The 23,935-nt window shown below is 37.0% G+C and overlaps 2 protein-coding genes across 2 annotated transcripts in view; one reads left to right on the plus strand and one right to left on the minus strand.

Annotated features, from left to right (window-relative positions):
• The window catches only part of LOC139604323 (sodium-dependent neutral amino acid transporter B(0)AT3-like), a 23,952-nt gene extending 23,158 nt beyond the window's left edge, over nucleotides 1-794 (plus strand). Inside the window, exon 12 of the mRNA XM_071455466.1 lies at nucleotides 579-794. Coding sequence (XP_071311567.1) covers nucleotides 579-791 — 213 coding nt within the window. The 3' untranslated portion in view covers nucleotides 792-794. The remainder of the gene's footprint in view (nucleotides 1-578) is intronic.
• Nucleotides 1-23,935, minus strand: part of TERT (telomerase reverse transcriptase) — a 49,508-nt gene that overhangs the window by 15,621 nt on the left and 9,952 nt on the right. The window contains exons 5-15 of the mRNA XM_071455450.1: nucleotides 22,710-22,892; nucleotides 21,204-21,365; nucleotides 20,717-20,812; nucleotides 18,632-18,717; nucleotides 16,698-16,811; nucleotides 14,932-15,003; nucleotides 11,583-11,709; nucleotides 11,230-11,291; nucleotides 9,292-9,416; nucleotides 8,803-8,940; nucleotides 539-5,190 (exon numbers count right to left, since the gene is read on the minus strand). Coding sequence (XP_071311551.1) covers nucleotides 5,087-5,190; nucleotides 8,803-8,940; nucleotides 9,292-9,416; nucleotides 11,230-11,291; nucleotides 11,583-11,709; nucleotides 14,932-15,003; nucleotides 16,698-16,811; nucleotides 18,632-18,717; nucleotides 20,717-20,812; nucleotides 21,204-21,365; nucleotides 22,710-22,892 — 1,269 coding nt within the window. The 3' untranslated portion in view covers nucleotides 539-5,086. The remainder of the gene's footprint in view (nucleotides 1-538; nucleotides 5,191-8,802; nucleotides 8,941-9,291; nucleotides 9,417-11,229; nucleotides 11,292-11,582; nucleotides 11,710-14,931; nucleotides 15,004-16,697; nucleotides 16,812-18,631; nucleotides 18,718-20,716; nucleotides 20,813-21,203; nucleotides 21,366-22,709; nucleotides 22,893-23,935) is intronic.

Raw genomic sequence — 23,935 nt, forward strand, 5'->3', positions numbered from 1 at the left:
TGTCTCACATCAATTGCCGTTTCTTTGACCTCTCTCTCAAATACACCCTTGTATGGGGGTTTGAAGATTGATTCTGTTCCTAAACTGTATGAGGATTACACAGCAGCAGTGTCTCCCCCAAACGCCATCAAGAATGCATCATCCCAAATAAAACTCATAGCCACAGACTTGCAGAAATTGCTCTATCATCATTCCCTCAAAATCTCTGATATATAACTTCCCTATTTGACAAAGAACATACTCGGTAATTGTTGAAACCAGTTAAGCTCTGAGTAAAAGAGGAATGAACACAGTATAACCAAGAGCGGGTGAAGATCCGATAACACTTGGGGCAATCCCCACAGCCCTAGGAATGTGTCACAATTCCAGCTATACATCTCTGAAAGTGTAAAACATTTACAGCTGTCTCTAGACCCACAAGAAGGGTCTGCAGAGGACACAGCCACTGACTGCTACTGTATTCAGAGTAAAACTTGCTATCCTTACTGAAACAGCATAAGAAAATAAAAATAGAAATCATAGCAAAATCTAAGTGTACCTACAAATTATTTATTTTGCTTGCTTTTTTATCTCCACAGGAAGGCTTCCCCATGAAAGAGGAGAAAGTTTATCCACCTTGGGTACAGGCCATTTGTGTGCTGTTGGCTGCCCTTCCTTGCGTGTGTGTACCTCTGGTAGCGCTCTTCCACCTGGTCAAACAAAAGCACAGGAGCAAGGAGCCAAGCCTTGTACCACCAGAAGTCTCCTCCTGTCAGGGGGCTAACAGCAACTTTGCTCATCCAAAAGAATAAACATCCATTGTCCCTGTCTGTAAGCAAAAATAAGACAGCCTTTGTTACACATTATTAGCTGTCATTAGTATCATCCAACCAACCTGGGATACACAGTTCATATGCTTACAGCAATCACTACACTCTGTAAACAATGCTGTTGTGTTTCCTTCAATTTCAACCAATTTTTCAGTTTCATGTATCTCTCCAGCCAGAATTTGCACTTGGAAAGCCTGTTAAGTATTGTTGCTGGCTTCTTTCTTCACGTTTAAAACACTGGTCTGCTCCCAAGGATCAGCAACAAAAATTGGAACACAAGCATGTACAGTTTCATTCACTGCCCTGCCCCTCTGCTCCAAGAGATGCAGAATGGGAGCCCTCCAAGAACAAGGACTGCTCTTTACACTCTAATTTTTGTAAATCCCTATACACACTTAAACAGCAGTCATTTTGTGATTATTTCATATTCTCAAGCATTGCAAGGAACAAAGATAAAGCATCAGCAGATAAAAAGAATGTTAAGTAAATTTGAGCAATTAATTCTGTACAAATATCTTAGCAGATTCCAGAATTTATTGTAAAAAAAATTTACTGTAAAAAAAAAATCCCCATTTCCCCCCCTTTATTTCTCATACTAAACACAATGGCTGAATAGCATAACAAAAATGCAGATGTATAGCAGCCTTGCAGTGAGCTGCAACCTTACAGGACATGGCAACAAAATTAATGTTTACTGAACAACAGGATTTCCTGTACTTGGATGCAGATCCTGGCCACTCTCTAGTGCTGGGAGATGAGGATTCCTCTTGTCACAATACTTAAGGAATCAGCAGCCTCTGATAAAATATGGAGAAAGTATGTGAGGATAAAGTATGACAATGCCTTCAGGCTGAGGAACAGAGTCAAGGAAGAGAAAGGATTAAGGTTATAAAGCTGTAAATACATAAATAAGAATTTTTAACTAACTAAAGCATACATTTTATATTCATGTTTCTGACTACAGAAAGCTAAATGTTCATTAAAATCTTATAGGCAACTATATGCAGCAAGTTTAAATAGTCAGAGTTCTGTTCTTAAACAAAAACACATCCAACTAATATAGGGAGAAGCTGAGAAAATAATTAAACTAGATCTAAAAGACTTTAAAATCTATAAATCCATCTTGAGTCACTGTCACGGTATCCAGACTTGACTTTTGAGCTGTCCCTTCCATTCAGCAGAAGGAAGGCTTTATGGATCACCAGACATGCAGTTCAACCCAGGACAGGACTCTGGGGGAGGACAATTTTCAGCTCCACTAACTACAAATGATGGCTGGGAAACAAGCTGAAGTTACTGTTTAGCCCAAGTAGGCATGTAGAAAAATGTGTTGAGCAATTCTTGCATGAATACAGCTTTTCTGTTGTCAGTGCAGTTCGGATGTTACCTCTACCAAAATTCCAAAACTGTAGCCCTATTCCAAAAAAGTTAGTGCTACAGGTTCCCCTTCTTATTCATGAAGAATGATATCCTATAGGTACATTTTGGTCCTGAATAGCTTGACTGTGTTACTTAGCATGTGTATGCAAACACCTTCCACTCACTCTTTTCCCAATCTTTTATCTCCATATTCCATCACATCTTCTTTGCTCTAATACCTTGCTGCAAACTCAATGTTCTGACAGACAAGACTTTTCTAGACTGATCTAGGCTGCAAGAACCACCTGGGTTCTTCAGGGTTAAATCAGTGAAAGACACAAACACAGCTATGGTGATGTTCAGCCTTAGCCAGAATCCACAGCCCTAAAACAAAGAGATCAATTGCCTATTAAAGGAAAGAGCCTCAGAAGGAGCATCAGAACAGCACTATAAATAAGGACACATCTATATTATCATAATACAATAAACAGAAAACAGATGCAGAAAGAAAAGCACAATCCTTCTGGAACACAGAGGAGTTTCCTACATTGTGAAATTTGACACCTACCTCAACCTGAGACTCCCAGTCCATATCTCCTTCCCAAAAGGAAACAGTGGAGAGAAGGACTTGTTTGATGGAAGCATCCAAGATACTGTGATCTCCCCTAGAGGGGCTTCTATCAAATTCCTTTCTTACAGCTCTGTAAACACACTAAAAACAATGTTCAGCCCTATTTCTCCCCCTCCCCATTTAAACCCTCCAGCAAGCTCAACTTCCTGAGTAGTTTGCAACAGTTGCAGAGCAGGGAGTTACCTTCAGTGGTTTAGCTCTCAACCGCTCTACTTACCTTCTCTTAAATACTGAGACCTTAACCCTCACCGTAACTCTCAAAGATCTTGAAATTTTCCCAGCTGTACAATGATTGCTGAAAATCTACATTACAGATTCAGAATGCTCCTAAGGTAATTCATTTAATATTTCTAGATTCAAGTTATTCACTCTACCCAAACATTTCCTGTCAGCAGTTGCTGTTTAACGCACTGCCTTGCTACCAATTAAGTAGAATATATTTTACCACCACAACGGATCACACTATTTCTTCTAGAACAGTTCTGTGCCAGAATAGCTTTATGGAACATTTCTACCTTCCCAACATTATAAACATCTATTTTTAGAGCAAAAAACTGTATGCCCCCTGCCATGGTTAATCTATTCCTTACACATATACTCATAGTATTTTCTTTCCAATTCTCATAAGCCACAGCAGCAACTTCAAGATTCCAGTACAGACTGCCAGCTCTTCTTCAAATCTCAAAATTTTCCACTTATGAAAACACGTACCAGTTTCACTTTACTTTCCCTTGCCTTTTTGGGGGAAGGATATTTTTAATGAAATAGTCTTCTCTTGTGATTTCTACACTGTATTTTTATCTGTTTACAAAAAGCTACTCTTTAAAACTGATGACTCAGCCAGTAATTGTTGGGAAAGGCTCAAACATCAGCTCAGAGAATTGCAAGCATTACCCTGCTTTCATTTTTACAAACTAACACCTTCAGCTGAGACCACATCATAAGTTTATATTCTCACAGAGAAAGATGGGCTAATCCAAGCCATTGGTGAAGTTTACATTCCCTCCTTTCTTCATGTTGGAGCATCTTGCTGTCTCTTCCTGCCACACAATCCCATAAAATAAAACTTTCTGCACTGCCAGGCCTCTCTTATGCAATGTTGTTCCTGATAGTGCTCCTTCATCCAGTATCACTCAGACCACAGAGGGGCATGGGGGTGTTTAAATGTTTGAGCTGCTGGCTGGAGAGCAAGAGTGTTGTTCTTCATCTCTAGTAGGAACAATTGCTCTGTGAATTTTTAAATTTGTATTTTAAGAGTGCCACTTCACAGACAGAAAAAACCCAAACCTGTATGACTGACTGTACATTTTGAACTGAGTTATGATGTTAAAGGACAGACTGCAATATTGCAATTCAACCACTAGTCCCTGTGCAGTGGGGATTTGCCAGGGATTAAGCAACCATTACTTCTCTGGGCAACCTCAACACCATCACAGGAAAGAATTTCTTCCTTATATTGAACATAAACCAACTCCCAGTTTAAAGCCACTCTCCCTTTTTCTACCACTATATATCCTTGTAAAAAAATTGGTTTTGGAGAGCCGAAGATATGCAAATAGAAAAGCAATATACTTGATGTATTATCTAATCAAGAACTTTTGTTTTGTAGGTATAAATGCACCAGCATCATTCTGTACAACACTGTATTTAAAATATCACCAAGTATTCAAAATAAATAAAACATACACCAAACATGGACAGTGAAATTTTGACATACATTATTTGTGACCTGCAAAGCATAAAATTTCTAGCCTCTACATCTTGCCATGAAATGCATTTGCCCTGTGCAAGTAACTGCCTTTTGTGACACAAACCAGCATATTAAAGACTGCTATAAAATAAAGGCCCTGGAAACAAATATGTGTTATTGCAATTAACCAGCCAATTTATTACAAAATTGGCTGGAACACAGAGAAGTAAAAAACAGCCCTTCAAGACAACTCATTGAAACAAGAAAGTTAATAATTTTGTACAAAACATAGTTTAATGATTCCTTCATCAAGAAGATAAGAACCATGGAACATAAATTACTTCAAACAGCCTGTGAATTTACAAAAAAAAAAACCACAAACAAACAAACAAACAAACAAAAAAACCAAATAGGAAGGTATTAACAAAACTGTCTGCTCTCTTTGTGCCCTTGTAAGGTACCTAAGAAACAGACACATAAAACTTCTGGGTGAACTTGCTTTTGGCCCACCCTACCAAAATAAACTACAGAGAAGTCACCTAAAGACATGACATTCATTTTCAAACCTGAGAAAATTATGAAATAAATCACAGTCAGTTAGTCCAGGATAGCTTTGAAATCTTGACAAAGAGATGGTTCTGTCACTGCCTGCAGTAGTGCCACAGTATCCTCTGGGATCCTCCTGATTAGCTTCCTCTTACCTACCAAAATATCAGAAACCATTAATTACAACTGCAAATAACTAATCATTCTGGTTTAGGGAAAATGCTAATGAAGCAATGAAATCAATACTAGCTAAAACCACCTAAAAAGCTGCAACACCTGAATTATGGGGAGAAGAAAAGCTATAATAAAATATGCTACTGCTCTTTCACACTTAAATCAGGCTAACAAATAAAAAGGTTCAAAACTGTATGTGAAAATACTAACAAAGAAAATCAAGGAGCAAATTCCTCCTACTTTCTGTTTTTGTGACTTTTTTCAGATTTGAGAATTTCATTACATTTTGAAAAGTATAAACCCATTTGTGCAACAACTTTACCCATCAAATAAGGCTTTCTGTTAAACCACAATTGCTTTGAAAGACTGAATGTCCCATCAATAGAAATACAGACAGCAAAAAGGACTTTTTACAGATTAGGAAGAACATGTAAAATCCTAGCAACAGTTTAAGTCTGTCACTAAACAGAGTCAGCAAAATTGTCAATGATGCAGAAAGCCAGAAGTACTCAATAAACATTTGCTCTGTATCTGAAAAGGAGACAGATGATGTATTTATATCTTATCATGATAAGGAAAGACTCTTGCTCCTTTCCCCACTGGTAATAACAGAAGGGATGTTAAACAACAACTCTGTTTTAAATACTTAACTCTGAAGAATGATGACAACTCATGACAAGCCCCTGATGTTGACATTTAATAGGTTTAGAAATAGTGGGGAGAACCTCCTCCCCAAAACCTATGAGCTTGATTGAGATTCCCATGGAGAGTAATGGAAAGGCACGTGCAGGGACACAAGAGAAAACCACATTTATATCAAGTCCTGTCGACAACATAATCTTACAGAGGTAATAGGTTTTATACAGCCAATACAAACTCCAAAATGACAACAGGAATTGCAGCCTTTAAGTTGACATAGAGGCTTTTACCAGCCTTGTTTATCTCTGTGCTACAGATTACTGCAGCATGTAGAGATACTGAGCAAACTTCCAGGATCCCATCCCTGTCATGGCTACTGACATCCACACACACTACACCTGATTTCCAGAAGACAAAACTTAAAATACCATGTTTAGAATTAGCTCTGACATCTCTACATAATGCTTAGCTCTTTAGTAATCTTTTCTACAAGATGATGTTCTGATTACAATAACATTGCCCAGGACTAGGTCTGGTGTGGGCAAACAAAACTAACTTGTAACTGCATAGAAAACTATCAATATCTCTGTAAATGGATTTCAGTGCATGCCCAAAGAATCGGGACACTTAGTATAGAACCAAATTCAAAAGAAAACACAAATATAAACACTATGTACAAACAGGGACTGAAAAACAGCCTTCACCTATGACCAGAGACCTTGGGGATACAGAGATAATGATGCCCATTCACACCAAGGGTATGCATGTGACTTGTCACCACAAGATGTCTTTGTACAGCACCACCAATTATTGCATCAACCCTTGCTGCACCAGTGGAACAGGGCTAGTGCAAGTACAGGTAAGATTTTAAGCTGGCTATAAGCCAATGGAGATATAGAATTTGAATTACTTGGACCCCAGCGATCTGTCAACCAATCACAGTGAGTTTCCATCTTAAAAGTTTCATACTAAAGTCACAAGTCAGAGCCTGCTAATTGTTCAGGCAGCTGTTAAGCAAAGACTTCTGAAGCCTTGATCTCTCAGTAGAGTACTATGGATGTGAAGAACAGATTCTGCCTCAGAGAAGGTAAGATTTATGAAAGAATAGCTGAAAATTACTCTTTTCAAGAGACCACTGACTTTCCACAGACCTTTGGACTTTTCCTGCTCCACCTCCACAATACTCAGGAAGTACAACGTTAATAGGCTTCCCCAGGAATTTAGGAAGAAAGGGAATAACCTTTCTAAAGGGCAATTCTCACTGCCAGAGAAGCCAACTGACAGGTGGTCAGCTTTGTCTTCCTGGGGAAGAAACTGTGCACAGAGCTAGGCCTGGACCACAAGCAAGTTTCAGGTCAGTATTGCAGTTAGGCAAGTTAGGCAGTTCTATGGGTGCAGCAGAAGGAACCTAGTGACAATTGCTATTCAAACTAGGAAAACTTCACCTCTACTTCCCAGCCCATTTTCCCTGGCATCTGTGGTGGTGTGACTTTGTGGACAGCAGAGACCGCTCTTACTGATGCACGCAGCCAAGGAAAATGAAATTCTGCTGAGCAGTAAAGCTGCCTGGGGCTGTGCCTCCACCCTGGAGGTACTGTCAGATTAAACAGCAAAGCAACCACAGAGAAGGATGGAGGAGCTTTGGCTTAGATTGTGGTCTGCCAAGTCCAAGATCCCAAAAGCAAAACCTTCAGCATTAGAGATGAAAATTCAAATGTGCCCTATATAGATCTTAGAGAAGCTCCCAGAGAAGCCACTGTCCTACTGGTTGTATCTACTGCATTCTCTGCTTAGTTCTCCAGTCCCTGTCCCCTCCAAGTGAAGCAAGCAGCCCTGCCCTCGCTCCTCAGTGGACTCGGGGCCTCTGGTTTTGGTGTCAGTGTGTAACTCAGAGAAGGAGTTCCTCTGGGAAAGGCTGTTGGAATTCTGCTCCATTCAGAAAGTCCATAGCTCTCAAGAATGTGGCTATCAAGATCCCAACCATTTGATTTGTTTCCTGTGAAAGTGTTGTCTTGATACACTCACACTGCACCACCAAAACTCAGACTCTGCACTGAGGCAGAGTTGCTGCAAGCCTTTGATATGGGAAGGAAATGCTTCCTTAAAAAAAAACTGCTTTCTTTTTGGGGCACTGGACCTCAGTGCAGCTATCAAAGGAAGCTTATGATATCTTTCAAATCAAATAGGTGTTACTCTGGAACAAGACCCAGGAATTTCTTGCTCTTGTATAACAAAACTGCCCAAGCAATGACTCATTCAGAGTGCAAATTACAGAGTCAGCATCGAGAGTCTGGCGATCACCTCAGATGAATTCATCACCAGCACTGGCTGCTTCAGGAAAACCTCTTGCTGTCCACTTTTAGTATCTTAAAACTGAAAATTCTATTATTTCTGGAGCTGGCCTACAGGCAGACTGCACAACTGTTAAAGGAAAGAGCTCCTCAGGGGCCAGGGACACAGACAGCTTCTTTCACCAAATGGACGTGTCAGAGAAACACCAACATCACAACTCTGCAAGAATACACATGCAGTGAAGGCAGTGCTTCTGTTTCCAAGTGACTCTGGTGGCACTTTTTTGGAAAAAGTTTAAATTGTGGGAGGAGCTTTAGTTGCCAGTTAATCTACATTTTTTAAAATAGAAGCTTGAGCGTTTGTATTTCATTTAGTTAAACCTGCTGACAATACATACATGATTAACACAGTCTTATTAAGCTTTCTGAAATGTACAACCTTACTGAGTGCCAAGCATCAACTGTCCTGTGAGAATAAGGCTCTAGAAAATGCAGTGCTGGAAAACATTTTAAATTTTTGGTAAATTTGAACAAAATCAAGAAGATCGTTAATGTACATCTGAGAACAACATTTTAGGATTAGAAAACTTTAAAAATTCATTAGTTTCTAAGTTTAATTACAATGAACCATAGACAAAACTGTAAAAATAGCTGAATACTTACAGACTTTTAAGGATGTAAGCAGACATTTGTAAACAGCTTTGTGATTTAACAATTTCACAGTGAAGGCATGGTAGCAGAGCCATTCTGCCACCTGAATAGGGAATATGCCAGATACACCTTTGTTATCTTTAGCAATCCCTAGAGATAGAAAAGGAAAATAATGTAACTGAAAATTATGAGCATTAAGAAGTGTATCTGGTCTGCTCCTTCTATAAAAGCACCCCAGGACATTTTACTAGAAACCTGTGCAGTCAGTGAAGTCTTGTGCATCAGCAGAAAACTAAGAAATTAGTGCTTGAAACACAATCTTCAGAAACTGAGTTTTAGAAGAAAAATGCACTGTGATTCTTATTATACATTTCTCAATATTAATTCATTATTTTTATCCCAAAATTACACCACTGGACTGCACATTCAAGATGTTCTATTTGTTTAAAAAACCCCAAACAAATCCAAACCCACTACTTCATTGCCATTAACATCCTATACCTGCATTTATTGTTTTCAGGATAGCATAGCAGCATGATGCAGTCTGAGAGATAATCCTTAGGAAGAAATCAGGATTTTTTCTAACTTGCTGGCTGAATGGAAACTGGAGAACACAGGCATGGAACCTGTTCACAAAAACAGCCTCTTTAATAAAAAGTCATTTGCAATTTCAAGTGAAACTATGACTACATAGCTTAGGCACTGTACAAAATGTAAATGCACACAACAGTCTTTAGCTGTATCAACACTGTTACTGCATGACACCTCTCCCATATACACACATTCCTGGAATGTCAGATGTAAATGATGCTTGTTTCTAAATTTTATGCTGAAAGAAGATCTTGAAGCCATGTGACTTGGTAACAGACTTCTCCTGTGAGGACAGCATAACTGTGTTATGTGCAGGGAACACTAAACTACCCATCATCACCAATTCCATATCACAGACTATGCCACCAGAGAACACTCACATGAGACAGAGTGAGAGGAAGAAAAAGCAAAGCAAAACCCCACAATAAATTCTGTTCAGGTATGCAAGAAAATAGACTTCCAAATCATTTCACAGCCCAGGACACTCACTCCTTTGCCTATCTGGAAGCCAACTCTTTAGATGTTATTTGTATCGTATGCTTCCATACACCTGTTTGAAAATATTTTGAAACTGCTGACTTTTTTTTACCTTCAGACTCTGGCATTATAATCCTGCTTATGCTGAATATAGCCAATTACAATGTTGATTTTTAATTCATCAAGAATGTATAAACTTGTTCATTAAATTAACCCAGCAATCACTTAAAAAACAGTGACATTTTCATATATATAAAGGATAGACCTAAGAACCATGCTGCATTACAGGTCTTTGGCTGAATTAACCTGACATACAGTTATCATGGTGGACAGTCTTTTACATAACATATAAAGGCCATTGTTAGTTACTTCTGTTTGATTTTATGGTAACATGCTAAGTGATCATATCTATCAGAGAAAAATCTTAAATCACCCACAAGCCAAAAGTTTAAGAGCTGGACACATCAGTGCTGTACTAGACAAACCCAATTACACTTCTTGGACAAGGAATACAGCTTGAATGTGGACCAAGATGAATTTAAGAACAAAACCAAAATGTCCCTTCATAACAAGCATGAGCATAGCAAAAGAATAACATCTGATTTCTGTGAACAGTGAAGCATTTCTTGAACATTTTTGTATTAAAAAAATAAAAACCCAATTACTTGCTGCTGCCAATCATTCCAAGTTTTCAATTTACATAATTCAGCATTTTCTTCCAACTTGCTTATCAGTTTTGATTTCTTTCCCTTATCATTGTTTAAAACATTCACTTCCTCTACTGATCAAGGCAAGGTCACAAATGCCAAGATATTACCAGCTAAGGAGCAACTAAAATGTTATCAGCAATAAGAAACTATAATTAACTTTGTAGAATGAAACCTCTCTTTACCTGGAGTAATACTGGTCAAAGTTCTGTATGACTTTAACAGATATAAAGTTCTAAATATAAACTGCCTAATATTTAAGTAATCTAAATATAAAATGGTTAATAAGGCTTCTTATCACACTCCTGAATCAAAACAGACCAGTTATCTTGAGGTCAGCTGTCAAAACCAAGACACTGAAAATCCATTTGGCGAAGTATCACTTAAAAACATCAAATATATTCCTGTATCCTAAATCTAACAGTATTACTTAAGAACAGTGTTGAAACAAGAATAACTTGACCTACTACTGACATTTACTACTGCATACATTATACATACATATATATATGTATATATATTATATATATATATGTATATATATACATACACACACACACACTGCACACCTACATGGCACACTTGTTTTCTGATTCATAGCTCCTCCATGCGGCAAGAAAGAGTAATGAAATACTGACACTTACTTCAGAAGACAGTGACCCACCTGTAAGCCTGGAGTAAAAATATCTTGTAGATGTTAATGAGAACTGTTCTAAGGCTGTTGATCTAGAACAGAACAGAAACAGAGCTATAAGAATATTTCAGTGGCATAATAGAATTTGTTGAAGATCTAGACAAAAAACTTTTTATGTTAAACTTAAAAGATTTTTTTTATGAAACTAAGTTAACAATGTTGTGAAGGATTAGTTCTGAAACCCTACACTTTATCTGATGACAACATTCCCAGATTATGTGGATTTCCTCTCAAAATAAACTTTTATGTTAGAACTCAAAGCAGTTTTAATGCTCTTCATCACTAATCACTATATTGTCAAACATCCATTTTCATATTCCCACCTGTAAATCAAGAAATAAACTATGACATTTCAGTTTGAGGACTGCACTCAATTTGTATTTCATGTTTTTCCCAGCTGTTATACTTGAATTGAAGGAAAGACTTGATCTGATAGAAGTACAGGTGTAACTAGAAAAAAAAAGTAAAAAAAGTAGTTAAACTCTTATGGGCTAACAGACTAAATTAAATTCTGTAAAGTAAGCCTCATTTAACTTCCCATGTTACAGAGATTTCTTGCTAATCAATGAACCAGTAGCTAAAAGATGACCACAATTAAATTAAATGTTGAAAGAGACTAGGCCCTGTGGCATTAAGGGTATTTAGCTAAGGGTTGACTTCAATATCTCAGGGCTGAAAAATTCAGCCTGCTAAAAAAAGCTAAATTGATAACCTTAAAAACAAACTAAATGTATTTCTTAAACACATTGCCTAGCCAGAACATTATTAATTACTCCAGTGACAATCATCTTATCTATATCTATGATCCATGCAATGTAGGAGCTTAGGCTTGAAGCCACCTTAGTTACTGGAAAAACCCTGATGTTCCAGCTACTTAAGTCAAACTTATCAAAAGCAAAGCCTTGAAACAAACACTGTGGGCTTGGCAGTGCTGGATTAATAGTTAGACTCAAACTTAAAGATTTTTTTCCAACATAAACAATTCTATGATTTTATGATTCTGATTAGTTCCTCCCAGACCAGTAGAATCAATATCCTTTTCAACATAAATTTTTTCTTTCAAGAACTCAACTAGTGAATAAATCTCTTTGGCTGTTGAGTTTGGTCCTTTGATATGGGAAACCATGTCATGTAAATTCCTTTCCTTAGGTGACCAAGCTTTTCTGTTTAGGAAGACTACTAAGGAACTTTACCACCCTATTGGTAGAAAATCCCCTAGTTTTCCACTTAAATGCTTAAGGGATGTTTATACTAAAAATGGTCTATAATGAAGCTAATGAAGAAATATTATCCTTGAGTTTAAACTGTTCGTTCTTTTTGATCTTTAGAAAATATCTCATAGCTCAGGTCTACAGAACTTTCCAGCAGGATACATTATTATCCTGTCTGGAGTTCTATGCCACTTCAGATTGTTTTGTCTAAATTGTCAAGGTTGCTAGTTTAAAGAGAAGTTCCCTTCCCCACATATTCTTTCCCATCTGAAGTGTACCAGAGGGAACATTTCTGATGTTGAAAGGATTGCCAGTCCCTGTAGTCTATACCAAATTAATCCCAATCTGTTTTGCAATTAATTCAACTACACCATTCCCAACACACCCTTGTGCTTCTCCCCCTATGGATGAGATATTGTAAAGCTGACACTGGAGTGCACAACTCTATTTACCTGGAGTAATCGCAGTAAACCTCAAGTGTTTTTATATCTAATAACAAACCACACCATGGGATCAAACGACAATCTGGCAGCTGTTTAAATTTGGAACATCCTGGGATATCATCAACAGGAAAATTCACCACTGTCTTATTTGGGTTTATTAAAAGGCCGTACTCGGGAATACCTGTGGCTAGAGTCCTAAAACAGATATCAACAGTTAGGCTAAGCCCCCCCAGCAAAGCAGACAAAAATTGGCACCATGCTGCAAGACAGAAAATCTTGAACAAAAGGGCAGAAATCAAAGAATGAAGGGAACCACAGCCAACTTTTCAGGTTAAGGAACACAGCTAGAAATAAAGAAAGAGAAGACATTAGAGGCAAATAAATATATAAAATAAACAAACTTGAGTATAATGGAGAAAAAATTTTACAGATTAATGCAAATTAAGCACATCAGCCATGCAATGCTTGAGACAAGCTGTATGAACCACACTCACAGAAACCTCTAAAACAAAAATCACTGGTAAAAGATGACAAGTTCCTGGTTTTGGAAGTTAACAAAACCAAGGAGAATCCATGTAACAGGAACCTCACTTATCTGATGAAAAGTCTTGAAGGGGAACATTTTCCCTAAGAATGTTTTCACTGCCAGAATGCCTGCTGATTACCTGCTACATACCGGATCAGCAGTGTCATGGACAAGAAGCAGTTCATCTTACTTGGCAATGTACTTACGTGCAGGCTTTAAAGAAAGGAAGACCTAGGCTCTTTTTCTTGGGGAGTCATAGTCTTAATGCTGTCTCCTCAAAACTAATTTACTGAGTCCCCCAGTTCTATTACTACATTAGGAAAACCTGGTTCTACTCCATTTGCGGCAGAGAGCTCATAGGATCTGATCTCTAAACAGTTGTGGAAATCTCTCAAAGAAAAGGCTACTTCTCTACAGAAAATCAACACAGCTGGTACAGAAGTTGATCTAGAACAAAGATGCAGACAACTTCAAACAGCAAGAAGGACAGTATCTGCACTGCTACTCAGTGCCGAAAAGATGTTACAAGAGATTAATAGCTTGAAGCCCTCACTGTTAGTTTGATTTATCTGTAAACCCACAGATCCCTAGAAATTGCTTTCTGTTCTGATAAGGAAATGAGGATAAATGAAGTCTTCAAAACACATTACCACTATTTCATACAATTTATACTTCAAACTGTACTTAACTGATTGCTCCATCACCTTTCAAGCTCACAACAGAGCTGCATCTTTGTGACTACTGAAAAGCATGATGCAACTGACAACACTGCAGATGCTAAGCTTTTCTTCAAGACCTATCCTTTGGATCCTTTAAATTGATCAGCAGAACTCCCCTAGGACTGACTGTACACTCCTATCTGCAATAACCAGGAGCTTCTGGGATTCAATTTTTAAAGAAAAGGTATTTCTGAAAAGAATTACTGAAAAGAATTTTGAAAAGAATTCTGAAAAGAATTACTGTTTTAAAACTTCAGTGTGAACTGCATACTACCATGCTATTGGTGTCTTCAGATACTCATCATGGAATGTTAATGACTAGAAAATTCTTAGCAATATTGCATTGGACCAGAGCTGCATTCTTTCCTGGGATACAGAAAACAGCAGCATGAGTTCCCAATAAAAACATTTTGAGAATGTAAATAAGACATCTTAAAAAATTTGAGGGAAAATGGTTTTGAAAGACAACTGTCAGCTGCTTTGGTTAGGCTGCAATACTAATTTTTCCTTGAAGCTCCACCAAGGTTAGTAGGTAGGTCCCTAATTCAAACTTTAGCACAAATTGCCCACCATGTGAACTGCAACAGATTGTTAACTGCCTATCAAGGATGCAGTTTTAGGATTTTTCCCAAGCACAGGCTACTACAAAGGACTCCAAAATAGCCCTTGACTGTTAACTCATAAAACAAATACACCTATGTGCATAAAGATGAAAAATAATTACATAAAAGACAATGCTTCCTAATTTGCAGACTATGTCTCTAACAGCATACCTTAGAAAAGTTCTTGCCTTCATTAAATGTGGTGTAAGCAGCAAAAAATCATCAATGAGACGTATTAGGACTCTGTAATCAAGAAGAAACCAATCTTAGATTTTTTAATATGCAATCTTTTCAAAGTTTTTTCATACACTTCAGAGCAACAATGTGCCTGCTTATTTTAATTCACAAGATGGTAGAGACCAATATGAACTCCAAATTGAGAGTCATCAAGAAATTCTCGGTTTTGCTTCTTTCCTAAACATAAATGAAAAAAAAACAAAATAAAAAAGCAATGAGACTGGCTAGATGAAACATGAAGGAATTTACAACATAGAAACTATTTCACAATGGCTTCCCTGGATACTGGGCTTTACACTTTTCTAAGGGAGAATTTGCAGTATTTTTCTTGACAAGACAAGGGAAAGAGGTGCCAAACACAAGTAGATTCTTGGTGGGCTCCAACTTTCTTCATTTACCAGGTAATAACTTGTTTATGAAGCTATAGCTTGAATACCATCTACCACTGCAAAGGCTGAAATTTTCCAACAGAATTCAGACCCCAAGCATGCCCATATTTTTCTGGTAAAGCCTGCCTATCAGATCATAGAGAAGTAGATCTGGAGATGATGATGTACAGTCCCATCTTCAAAGCAAGAGTGCTGCCATCACTATGAGCAGATAGATCAGCTGCACCTTGGCCCAGCCAAGTCAATAACCACCTTATTCTTGTGACTTAAAGGACAAATTAAATTATCAAGATCATTCAATAGACACTTAAACAACATTCTAAAATCTGCTCTACATAATGACAGCCGCTACATTGAAGAGTGCATTCTTATGAATCAGTTTCATAATTTCTTCTTTCTAAAACACCCTTTGAAATCAACAGACATTTTTTCACACTCACATCAGAGAATCCTCAAGCCTGTAAGAAGTACTACTTTTGTAGGGAAATGTTTAAAATTCTGACACCCAGCAAGCCTCCCAAGAAGAGACACCAGACAGATGTATTAATTTGGGGTATTCCCACAGTTCTTTTTTTTTTTGGAGGGGGGGGAAGAATTCACCACAATGAAGGGAGATGTCTGAACACAAGTTTCAGGGTCCAGCTTATGACTAAATGCCCTAATCCAGGATTCAGTTTGGGATCTGTTCATACAAAGTAAAAGGAACTTCAAAATTTTTACAGCTAAAAAAGAGGTAAAGTTTTTATCAGGCTAGCTTTCTGTCAAGCTCCTAAGGAGCAAGCAGGGCACAAAGACTGAGAAGATTTACCAAAAATCACACAGGGCTTCAAACAAGAACCAACACACCCCATAAAAATCTACTATAAAGCTCTGACCTTGATAAAATGTTAAGATTTACCGACAGTGGATTGGAAAGCCCTCAGGCAGAAGCCTGGAGTATCAGTATCACAAAGTATGTAACAAACATATCATCTGAGGTAGAAAGACCACAGATGATGTGGGAAGGAATGAGACATAAACTTCTCAGAAGTACAAGGCAGCTTGTAAGACTCCTTACAGTGCCCTTTCTAAGAATAAATCTCCTACCAAAGACACAAAAAAGCTTCTCTGCATTTTCTTCTCAGTATTGCAATGGGGAAATTCTCCCCAAAAAACAACCACAGTTTCACTGAAACTGTAGAGATATGCAGCATACTCCTAATGAAGTTGGAAATCCTTAAAATTCAAAACTAAATGTCAGAGAAAATTTCCAACAATATGTACTACATATTATGAATTACTGTAAAAGAGCACAGAACAAAGCATCCCTACCCATCCTGTTTTATTCCAGAGAGCCATTTGTTTTCCATATCTCCATAGAATAAGCTGCAAAGTAAGGTTGACAAAATGGAGCCCTGTGGAATTCCACAGCACTGTAAGTAGTACCTACCAAAGAATAAAAGAAAACAAAAAAAATCAAATCATGTAACAAGATCACAATAGCTGTTAAATATTTTTTCCAAGTATAACATAATAAATATGCTATATTTGCCAGTTAGCCTTAATTTTTTTTTGTCCTAAGAATCTACATAGAGATCCAGAAATTTTAACAGTGAAAAAACCCCACTAATTCACGCATTTCTTTTGTATTAACAAACTCCAGAAGACAACTGTCATTAAATAAAGAAATTGTATAACTGATCTCAAACCACAACACCTCCTTCTGCTGCAGACACATCCTTCATTGAAGTAATTCTTTATGTTACATCTTACTGTGACAATTTCAAGAGAAGTGCTCTTATATCCAAAACAAAGTGCACTGGAAGAATTTTCTATGCTGGCATCAACCAAGTGGGTATGGCTCATGAAACCCAAGGGAATTATTTTCACAACACTTCTCTGAAGCAGTGAGATACTATAATGTCCATTTCCCCACTATTACATGAATGACTTGGTGAAGCTGAAGAGAATAAATTCAGACCACATACTACTTTTGAACACTTACCCTACCCGTATTTTCAGTCATCTGAAAACACTCCTGGCAGTAAGTTTATTTTCTTACTGACTTTTGTTAAATGTATCAAATGGTATTAAAAGATTGCTTAGAGGTCCCCAGCTCAATAATCAGCATTTTTCTCCAAACATCAAGTTAATATTGACTAATTGTGATTTTTTTCATGAGAAAAAGACATTTCTATCTATTTACTGAGCATATAGGGGGGTTTTTTTGACAAACAAGAACAAGCTACTTAAAAGAACTAAGTTCATTTCAGGATGAACAATATTTTTTCAGTCAAGTTGTGACTTTGAAAGTGTGAAGATGGTTTTTTCAGGGTGTGCTTTCTCTGAAACCATTAAAATTCCATGAAGCATACTCACGTTGGTTAGTCATTAATAAAGTACGCCACAAGAGCATTCTTATGATCCTGCCAAAGGGAGTGTAAGCATCAATGCTAGAAAAAATATAAACATGCTTCTACGTGACTCTTTGAGAGCATTTCTCACTCTCCCTCAATCCTGTGAGATTCCAAAATTAGTGTGCTAAAACAAAGGTATTTCTTCCAGAGTTAGAAGCTATTCACTCTAACATAAATCGCCCTGAATTTACAAATAATGATCATGTAAGTACTTCCTTTTATAGACATGGTACCCATTTGCCACCTAGAGGCAAAATACAAGTACCAAGTCAGTATCTCTACCAACACAAGAAGAAATCTGCATTACTACTTTCTGAAACATCTGATTGTTAATTTTGGAGTTGCTAATAATTTAAATTCCTATTGCTACTGCCTTTTATTTTTATTGCAACTTGTCAAAGAGCAAAACCATTGCACTTCAGGGAAATGACTAACAAGGCTTTTGCTTGATTGCTTGGATGTTACTCTTGCTTTTGCTCACCACTATGGATCCCACTACTTTAAAGTATATTCCTTTTGAATTACACTTGCAGTTTTAAATGAAGGTTATTGCAGATGCTATTGAATAATATAAGTTATGAAGGTTATTCCCCATTCTATGGAATAATGCATTGTAAATAATTAACATCACCCAGGTAGGGAAGAGAAATTTTACTAAATATAAAGCTGACTCCAAACTCTTCATGCTTTTTTGGAGCATAAACTGATACACAAATTTCTCACTAACATAAAATTAAAAATCTTTAAAAGACAGCTATTCAAAAGTCCCCAAAGTCAATTAAACATATCCTCTTAACAAGAAACAAACAAACAAAGCATACTATAAAAGAATAACTAATTTCTTTTTACCTGTTCCTAATCTCCAGAATGCTGTTATGTATCATTTGAAGGAAAAAATTAAACAGGCTGGAACTTGTCTCATAGAAAGTTAAGCTCTAGAAAAATGACAAAACAAAACAAGATTTGAAATGAAAAATCCACTGTAACTTTGAAGATACATCGAAAGCTTTAAAAAAGTAGACTGTAGCAGCTCAAACCCCTATGTAAGTGGAAAGACAAACCCCGAACCCAAGTTCTGAATATACATACTAAAAAGCTGCTCACATCCAACAATTCAACTTTTGTTGGATGTTGATTTTTTTTTGGTTGTTTGTTTTGTATTAGGAGAAATCAAATAAAACATCTAAACCCACTTTTTAAAGTGCTGACATAATATATTGGATTATTAGAAGGTATAAGACCCTGCTCTTTTGGCCACTTTCTATCCTGTACGACAATTTCTGTATGTCAGGATCTTTATGATTCCCAAAGTCTTGACACACTCACTTGCCCATTCTGCTGCAAAACACACACTTTTTCAGGTATTACAAACACTTCCATGCATTGCTGTCCACCCAATATTTATGGAACATTTTGTTAATAATTAGAAGATAAAAAAATTCATTTACAACAATTTAAATACCCTTAACAATGACTCAATTCAAATTAAAATAAAAGTACTTACTACTTGCATAGATTAGCAGCAGACAAAGGCACCCAGCCTTTGATAGAGCCATGTAAGATCATGATTACTTGCATTGAAAAGATAAGGTGATGTACCAATAGTACAGACACCCAGCCTGACATGAAAACTTTTTTTTTGAGAAAACTTCTCAAAATACTTTGTTCTTTTAAGATAATGACACACAAATTGTTTTCAAACAGAAAATACTTTTAAATAGAACACTGCTGCTCATGCAATATCTAGTATAGTTCTCTGAATCAGTTTGAAAAAGATAAAATACATCAGCGATCCAGCTAGTTTCCATTTTCATCTAGGTACTCATTAGACTTTCTTATTTTTGTAGGATCCTGGAACTGTACACCAGTCACACCATATATATACTCCTATGTCTACAGATACACAAGATCATTTTACTTGTATGTTAGAAATCACCTTTTGCCAATCTCGTCATTTTCCACTGCCAGGTTTAGAGAAGAAAAATTTGAAGAGGAATTACTAGCCTGAAAGAACATAGCTGTTTGCTCACTGGATGCTCTGGAAATCTGGTAGGTTGTTATTATGGAACACCGTAATTCCAAGCAAGGAAATGCATGATGAAACAGTCTGAGCCTATCACCTACTTCTATGCCTTTGTTATGCTCCTTGCCTAAAAGGAAGTCTTGAGAACAAACACTTCTATCCCAAGAATGAAAAACAGAAGGATGCTTGATTCTTGCAACAAAGCATCAGTGGGAGTAAAGTTAAAATACATGTAATTTTTAACCATATGTTAATTCACCAAAAGCAAGAAATCTCTTTAAACAAAAACTAGAAGAGTTGATCTTGTTTGCTTTGTACTTAACTCCCCCTAAAGAAGAGTTCATTTTCATCCACCTTTACAGGTAATCCTTAAAATCAGCTTTTTAAATTTTTAATTAGGCACAAAATAAGATCTTAAAACAAACAACAAACAGAAAGCTGTGCAGTTTGCAAGTCAAGATGTCACATCCTTAGCTACCTGGCTTGTAATACATTTTGCTCGTTCTTACTTCCTTTTGTTTTGGAGATAGGAAGTGTTGACATCCATTTTTATAGATAGTTAATTTCTCACTTGAGGACTGTTGCAAGAAACAATGAAATTATGAAAGAATAAAGAAAACACTGGTTAAAATAAAAGTTTGCTAAAATAATGATAAAGTCTGGGAGAAGTCAAGAAGGACTTTTAGTCAGATTTCTTTCCTGGTGCACTCCTCCTGCTGAACACTCAGAGACTGTTACAAACATCAAAGAAGAGATGACAAAAGTCTTGCTATAGAAGACAGAACGTGCTGGTTAACTAGATGAGAAGTAATGGCACCACATAATACGTACATGCAAGTAAAAATCCCAATCTTCCTTTAATTCTTCTGTAGCTTTCTTTTTCAGTTGAAAAGAGGCCTCACAATACTTACCTGTTCAACTACTATTGCATTTTGCAATGAGGCATTCTCCTGAAGCTGGGACACAAACTGCTTCATGTCTGGCATAAAGTCCTTGAAAGTAGAAACCTGTGTAATTGTTTAAATTGTAAAGAAACAAATGATAAAAGCAATAAAAAATTCAGTAACTGACTTTTCTGTTCATTGGAGGTCAAAGAACGAGCCTTATTGCATTATTTTAATCCAACAATTCTTCTACCATTAAAATGAAATGTCTCACCCACAAATCTCTATTTCCACAACACACTTATCTTTATTTTTACTAAGAGTGCGTAAAAACTTTAAAAGGTATGGAATAAAACAAGCTTTTCTACCCCTGGAAAATATCTAACAGCATTAAGAAATGCTTATTAAGTACTTAACCACTTCAAAGGGTGGATAAAGAAAGCTATGAGGGCAAAACTTTCCTTGGACCAAAATATTCTTATAACAGCAAAGAGAAGAAATCAGGAAGTCATACATGTCTCTTATAGAGCCTCTTGGCTCTTCCACTTGGGGTGATCATAATCACAGCGTAGCGCCGTATGCAGTACACGGTTCTCTTCTCAGGCTTCAGGACCCGCGAGATCACTTCCACCAGTTTGTTGTGAGGAATGCTATCATAAGCCCTGGACACATCAGCCTGGAACAGAAGAAATATCTTCCACTACATATTCAGCAATATTGCTGTAAACATTCTGGTAGTATAGAGGAAGTATTGCTGTAGTATGTAAGAAAGGCTGAAGGATAGATCACATGGGAGTAAAATTAGTGCACCATTCAGGCCAAATTCCTGACAAAACAAAAACTCAATGCTTATCTGAAAGACCTTTCCCCACTCATTGAGCACTTAGAAAAGAATATCCCAATCATCAGTTTTGACACAATTCTTATTAACAGAAGAGTATGCCACATGCAACCTTAAGTCTAACATCAAACCTCCAATCATTAAGTTAATAACCAGTATTTTTATGTTTAAATATTTTAAGAAACATGCCTCACCATATGGCCATGGAGATGACATCTTAGACTTCTGGAAAGCTGCAAATCCATGTATTTTACCTTTCCCTACCTTTCCTTTTCATACTGGAAATCTACCTCCTTTTACTTGTCCTAGTAAACTAGGTGAAAATTTCTGTAGAAGTTTCAGGAGTAAACTGAGAAAACTTTCTGTAGAAGCAAAAATCTTAGGATTATTATAAAACAAGTTATGTCAATGACTCAACCCTTTGGCTAGAAAGGTAACAAGACAAAATTATTTAAATTATTTCAGGGCAGGATGACAAACGACATATGAGAGATGAGAACACAGCTCCCCAACACATACAAACCTGTGTAATTTACATATTTGTGTATACATTGCCCCAGTTCAAAGCTATGAATTGAAATCAAACACAAAATGTTGCCTGCTAGACAGAACTGACAGAAGTGTGAAGATGAAGAATAAACTCTTTTAAATAATGGGCTACCACAAGCACTGATTTTTTTCAAAGTGGGAGAAGAAACTTCTTGGAAAGACATCAACCAGAAGTCATGTGTTCATTTTCAACAGAAACTAATGATAGTGAGATAGAAGAAACAAATTTTTTAAGAGACACTGAATTTATTCAAAGGCACATAGAACATTTTTTTCTGGTTTTCATATGGCTCAAAAGGCTATCTAAGCTTCTATCTTTCTCCCACTTTTATACCCAGCTAAATGTAACTGCAAAAAGTTCAGTGCATGCATAGAAGCAGGAGCTCCTGCATGACAGAACAATGGACAGAAAAACACCCAAGCAAAGGAAGCTCTACGGCACGGTCACCCATCCACAAAAACAATCAACCACCCCCACCAAAAAACTAGCCAAGTCTGGAAAGTATGCACAAAATTTTATTTAGAAAAAAAAAAAAACATGCAGTCAGATTACAGCTAATACAGCTATAAAAGTATCTGCACAAGCTGGTTTTGAAAAGCTAGTTTGAATATGTAACTAAAAATACATACCTTTACACAGTAGAAATGAGGAATTTCACCACCAGATTCAAGAATCTTTGTAACAAACTGCTTCCATATCCTGTAGATATCATCTTTCCCAAACACTGAAGAACCTATAAAACTGGCGTTTATAGTCCGTTCATAATTTAACACACTAAACAGATTTTTTAGTTGAGTGTTGTAATGATTCACCTAAAGAGACCAAAGAGAATCACCTTAAATTATGCTGAAATACACTAAATTCTTTGCAATACAAAGATTACAAATGTAAATAAAGTTTGAGATTAAATTGATGGACTTACTATATTATTTTGTTCAACTGAAGCTTTCAGAAAGCCTGACTATCACTGCAGTAACTACTTCAAAGTGACAAAACAGTTTCAGAGATTTTTCTTTTGGTACAGTTAAATCCTATGGAAAATGCTTTTGCTCCTATACTTGACTCTTGGAAATCAAGGTGTAATAGTTACAGTGATAAACAGATTAATGCCAGCAAATAAATCCACTAGTGATCTGAAAATAACTTCTTAAATATCATTCATTCTCTCTGCTGGAGATAATAACAGCAACAGGAACAGCAAACAGAAGGTGTGCTCTGAGATTTTATGCTAACTCCAGCTGCACCATCAGCTGGGCCTCTCGAGGTACTTTATTCAAGTAATTGAGCAAAGACTTAACTCAGCTGTGGGGATAGTCAAGTACATCAGAGCAGCACTGAAGTCATGCAGTTTGATTAGCTCTGTAAACACCATAATGTGCAATATTATGTGAAATAACACTCCACAGCTCAGAACAGCTTTTAGTTGATGCTCTTTTCACCTGGTATGGGATCACATGGTCTGAACAGTTAGTGCTAAGAAGCTGTTGACACCTTACCCATTTGGGGAATATTCAATCTTGGGAATGAGACTCAGCCTTAAGGAAAAGCAATTAATTCAGCTGGGCAAGATAGTGAAACTCGGCTGTCACTATTCCTTCTGGCTAACTACCCTATCAAATAGATTATTCTGTGCACTGAGTGTTCTGTCTGTTCCCACACTGCAATTACTCTCAGCTTCCTTCCCAGCTCTCTACTGTGCTTGTTCCAGCTTCCTTGCCCTTCTTTAAACCCTCTTCTGTAATGCACCCAGCTCACCACTGTTCACTGGCACTACAGGCAACTTCACAAATCAACATGCACCATCAGTATAAAGGCAAATCCTAACAGGCCAGACTCACCCATATCAAAAAAAACC

This window comes from Agelaius tricolor, unplaced genomic scaffold (assembly GCF_023055355.1).
Source record: "Agelaius tricolor isolate 1412-34295 unplaced genomic scaffold, bAgeTri1.0.p SCAF_2, whole genome shotgun sequence".
NCBI lineage: Eukaryota > Metazoa > Chordata > Aves > Passeriformes > Icteridae > Agelaius > Agelaius tricolor.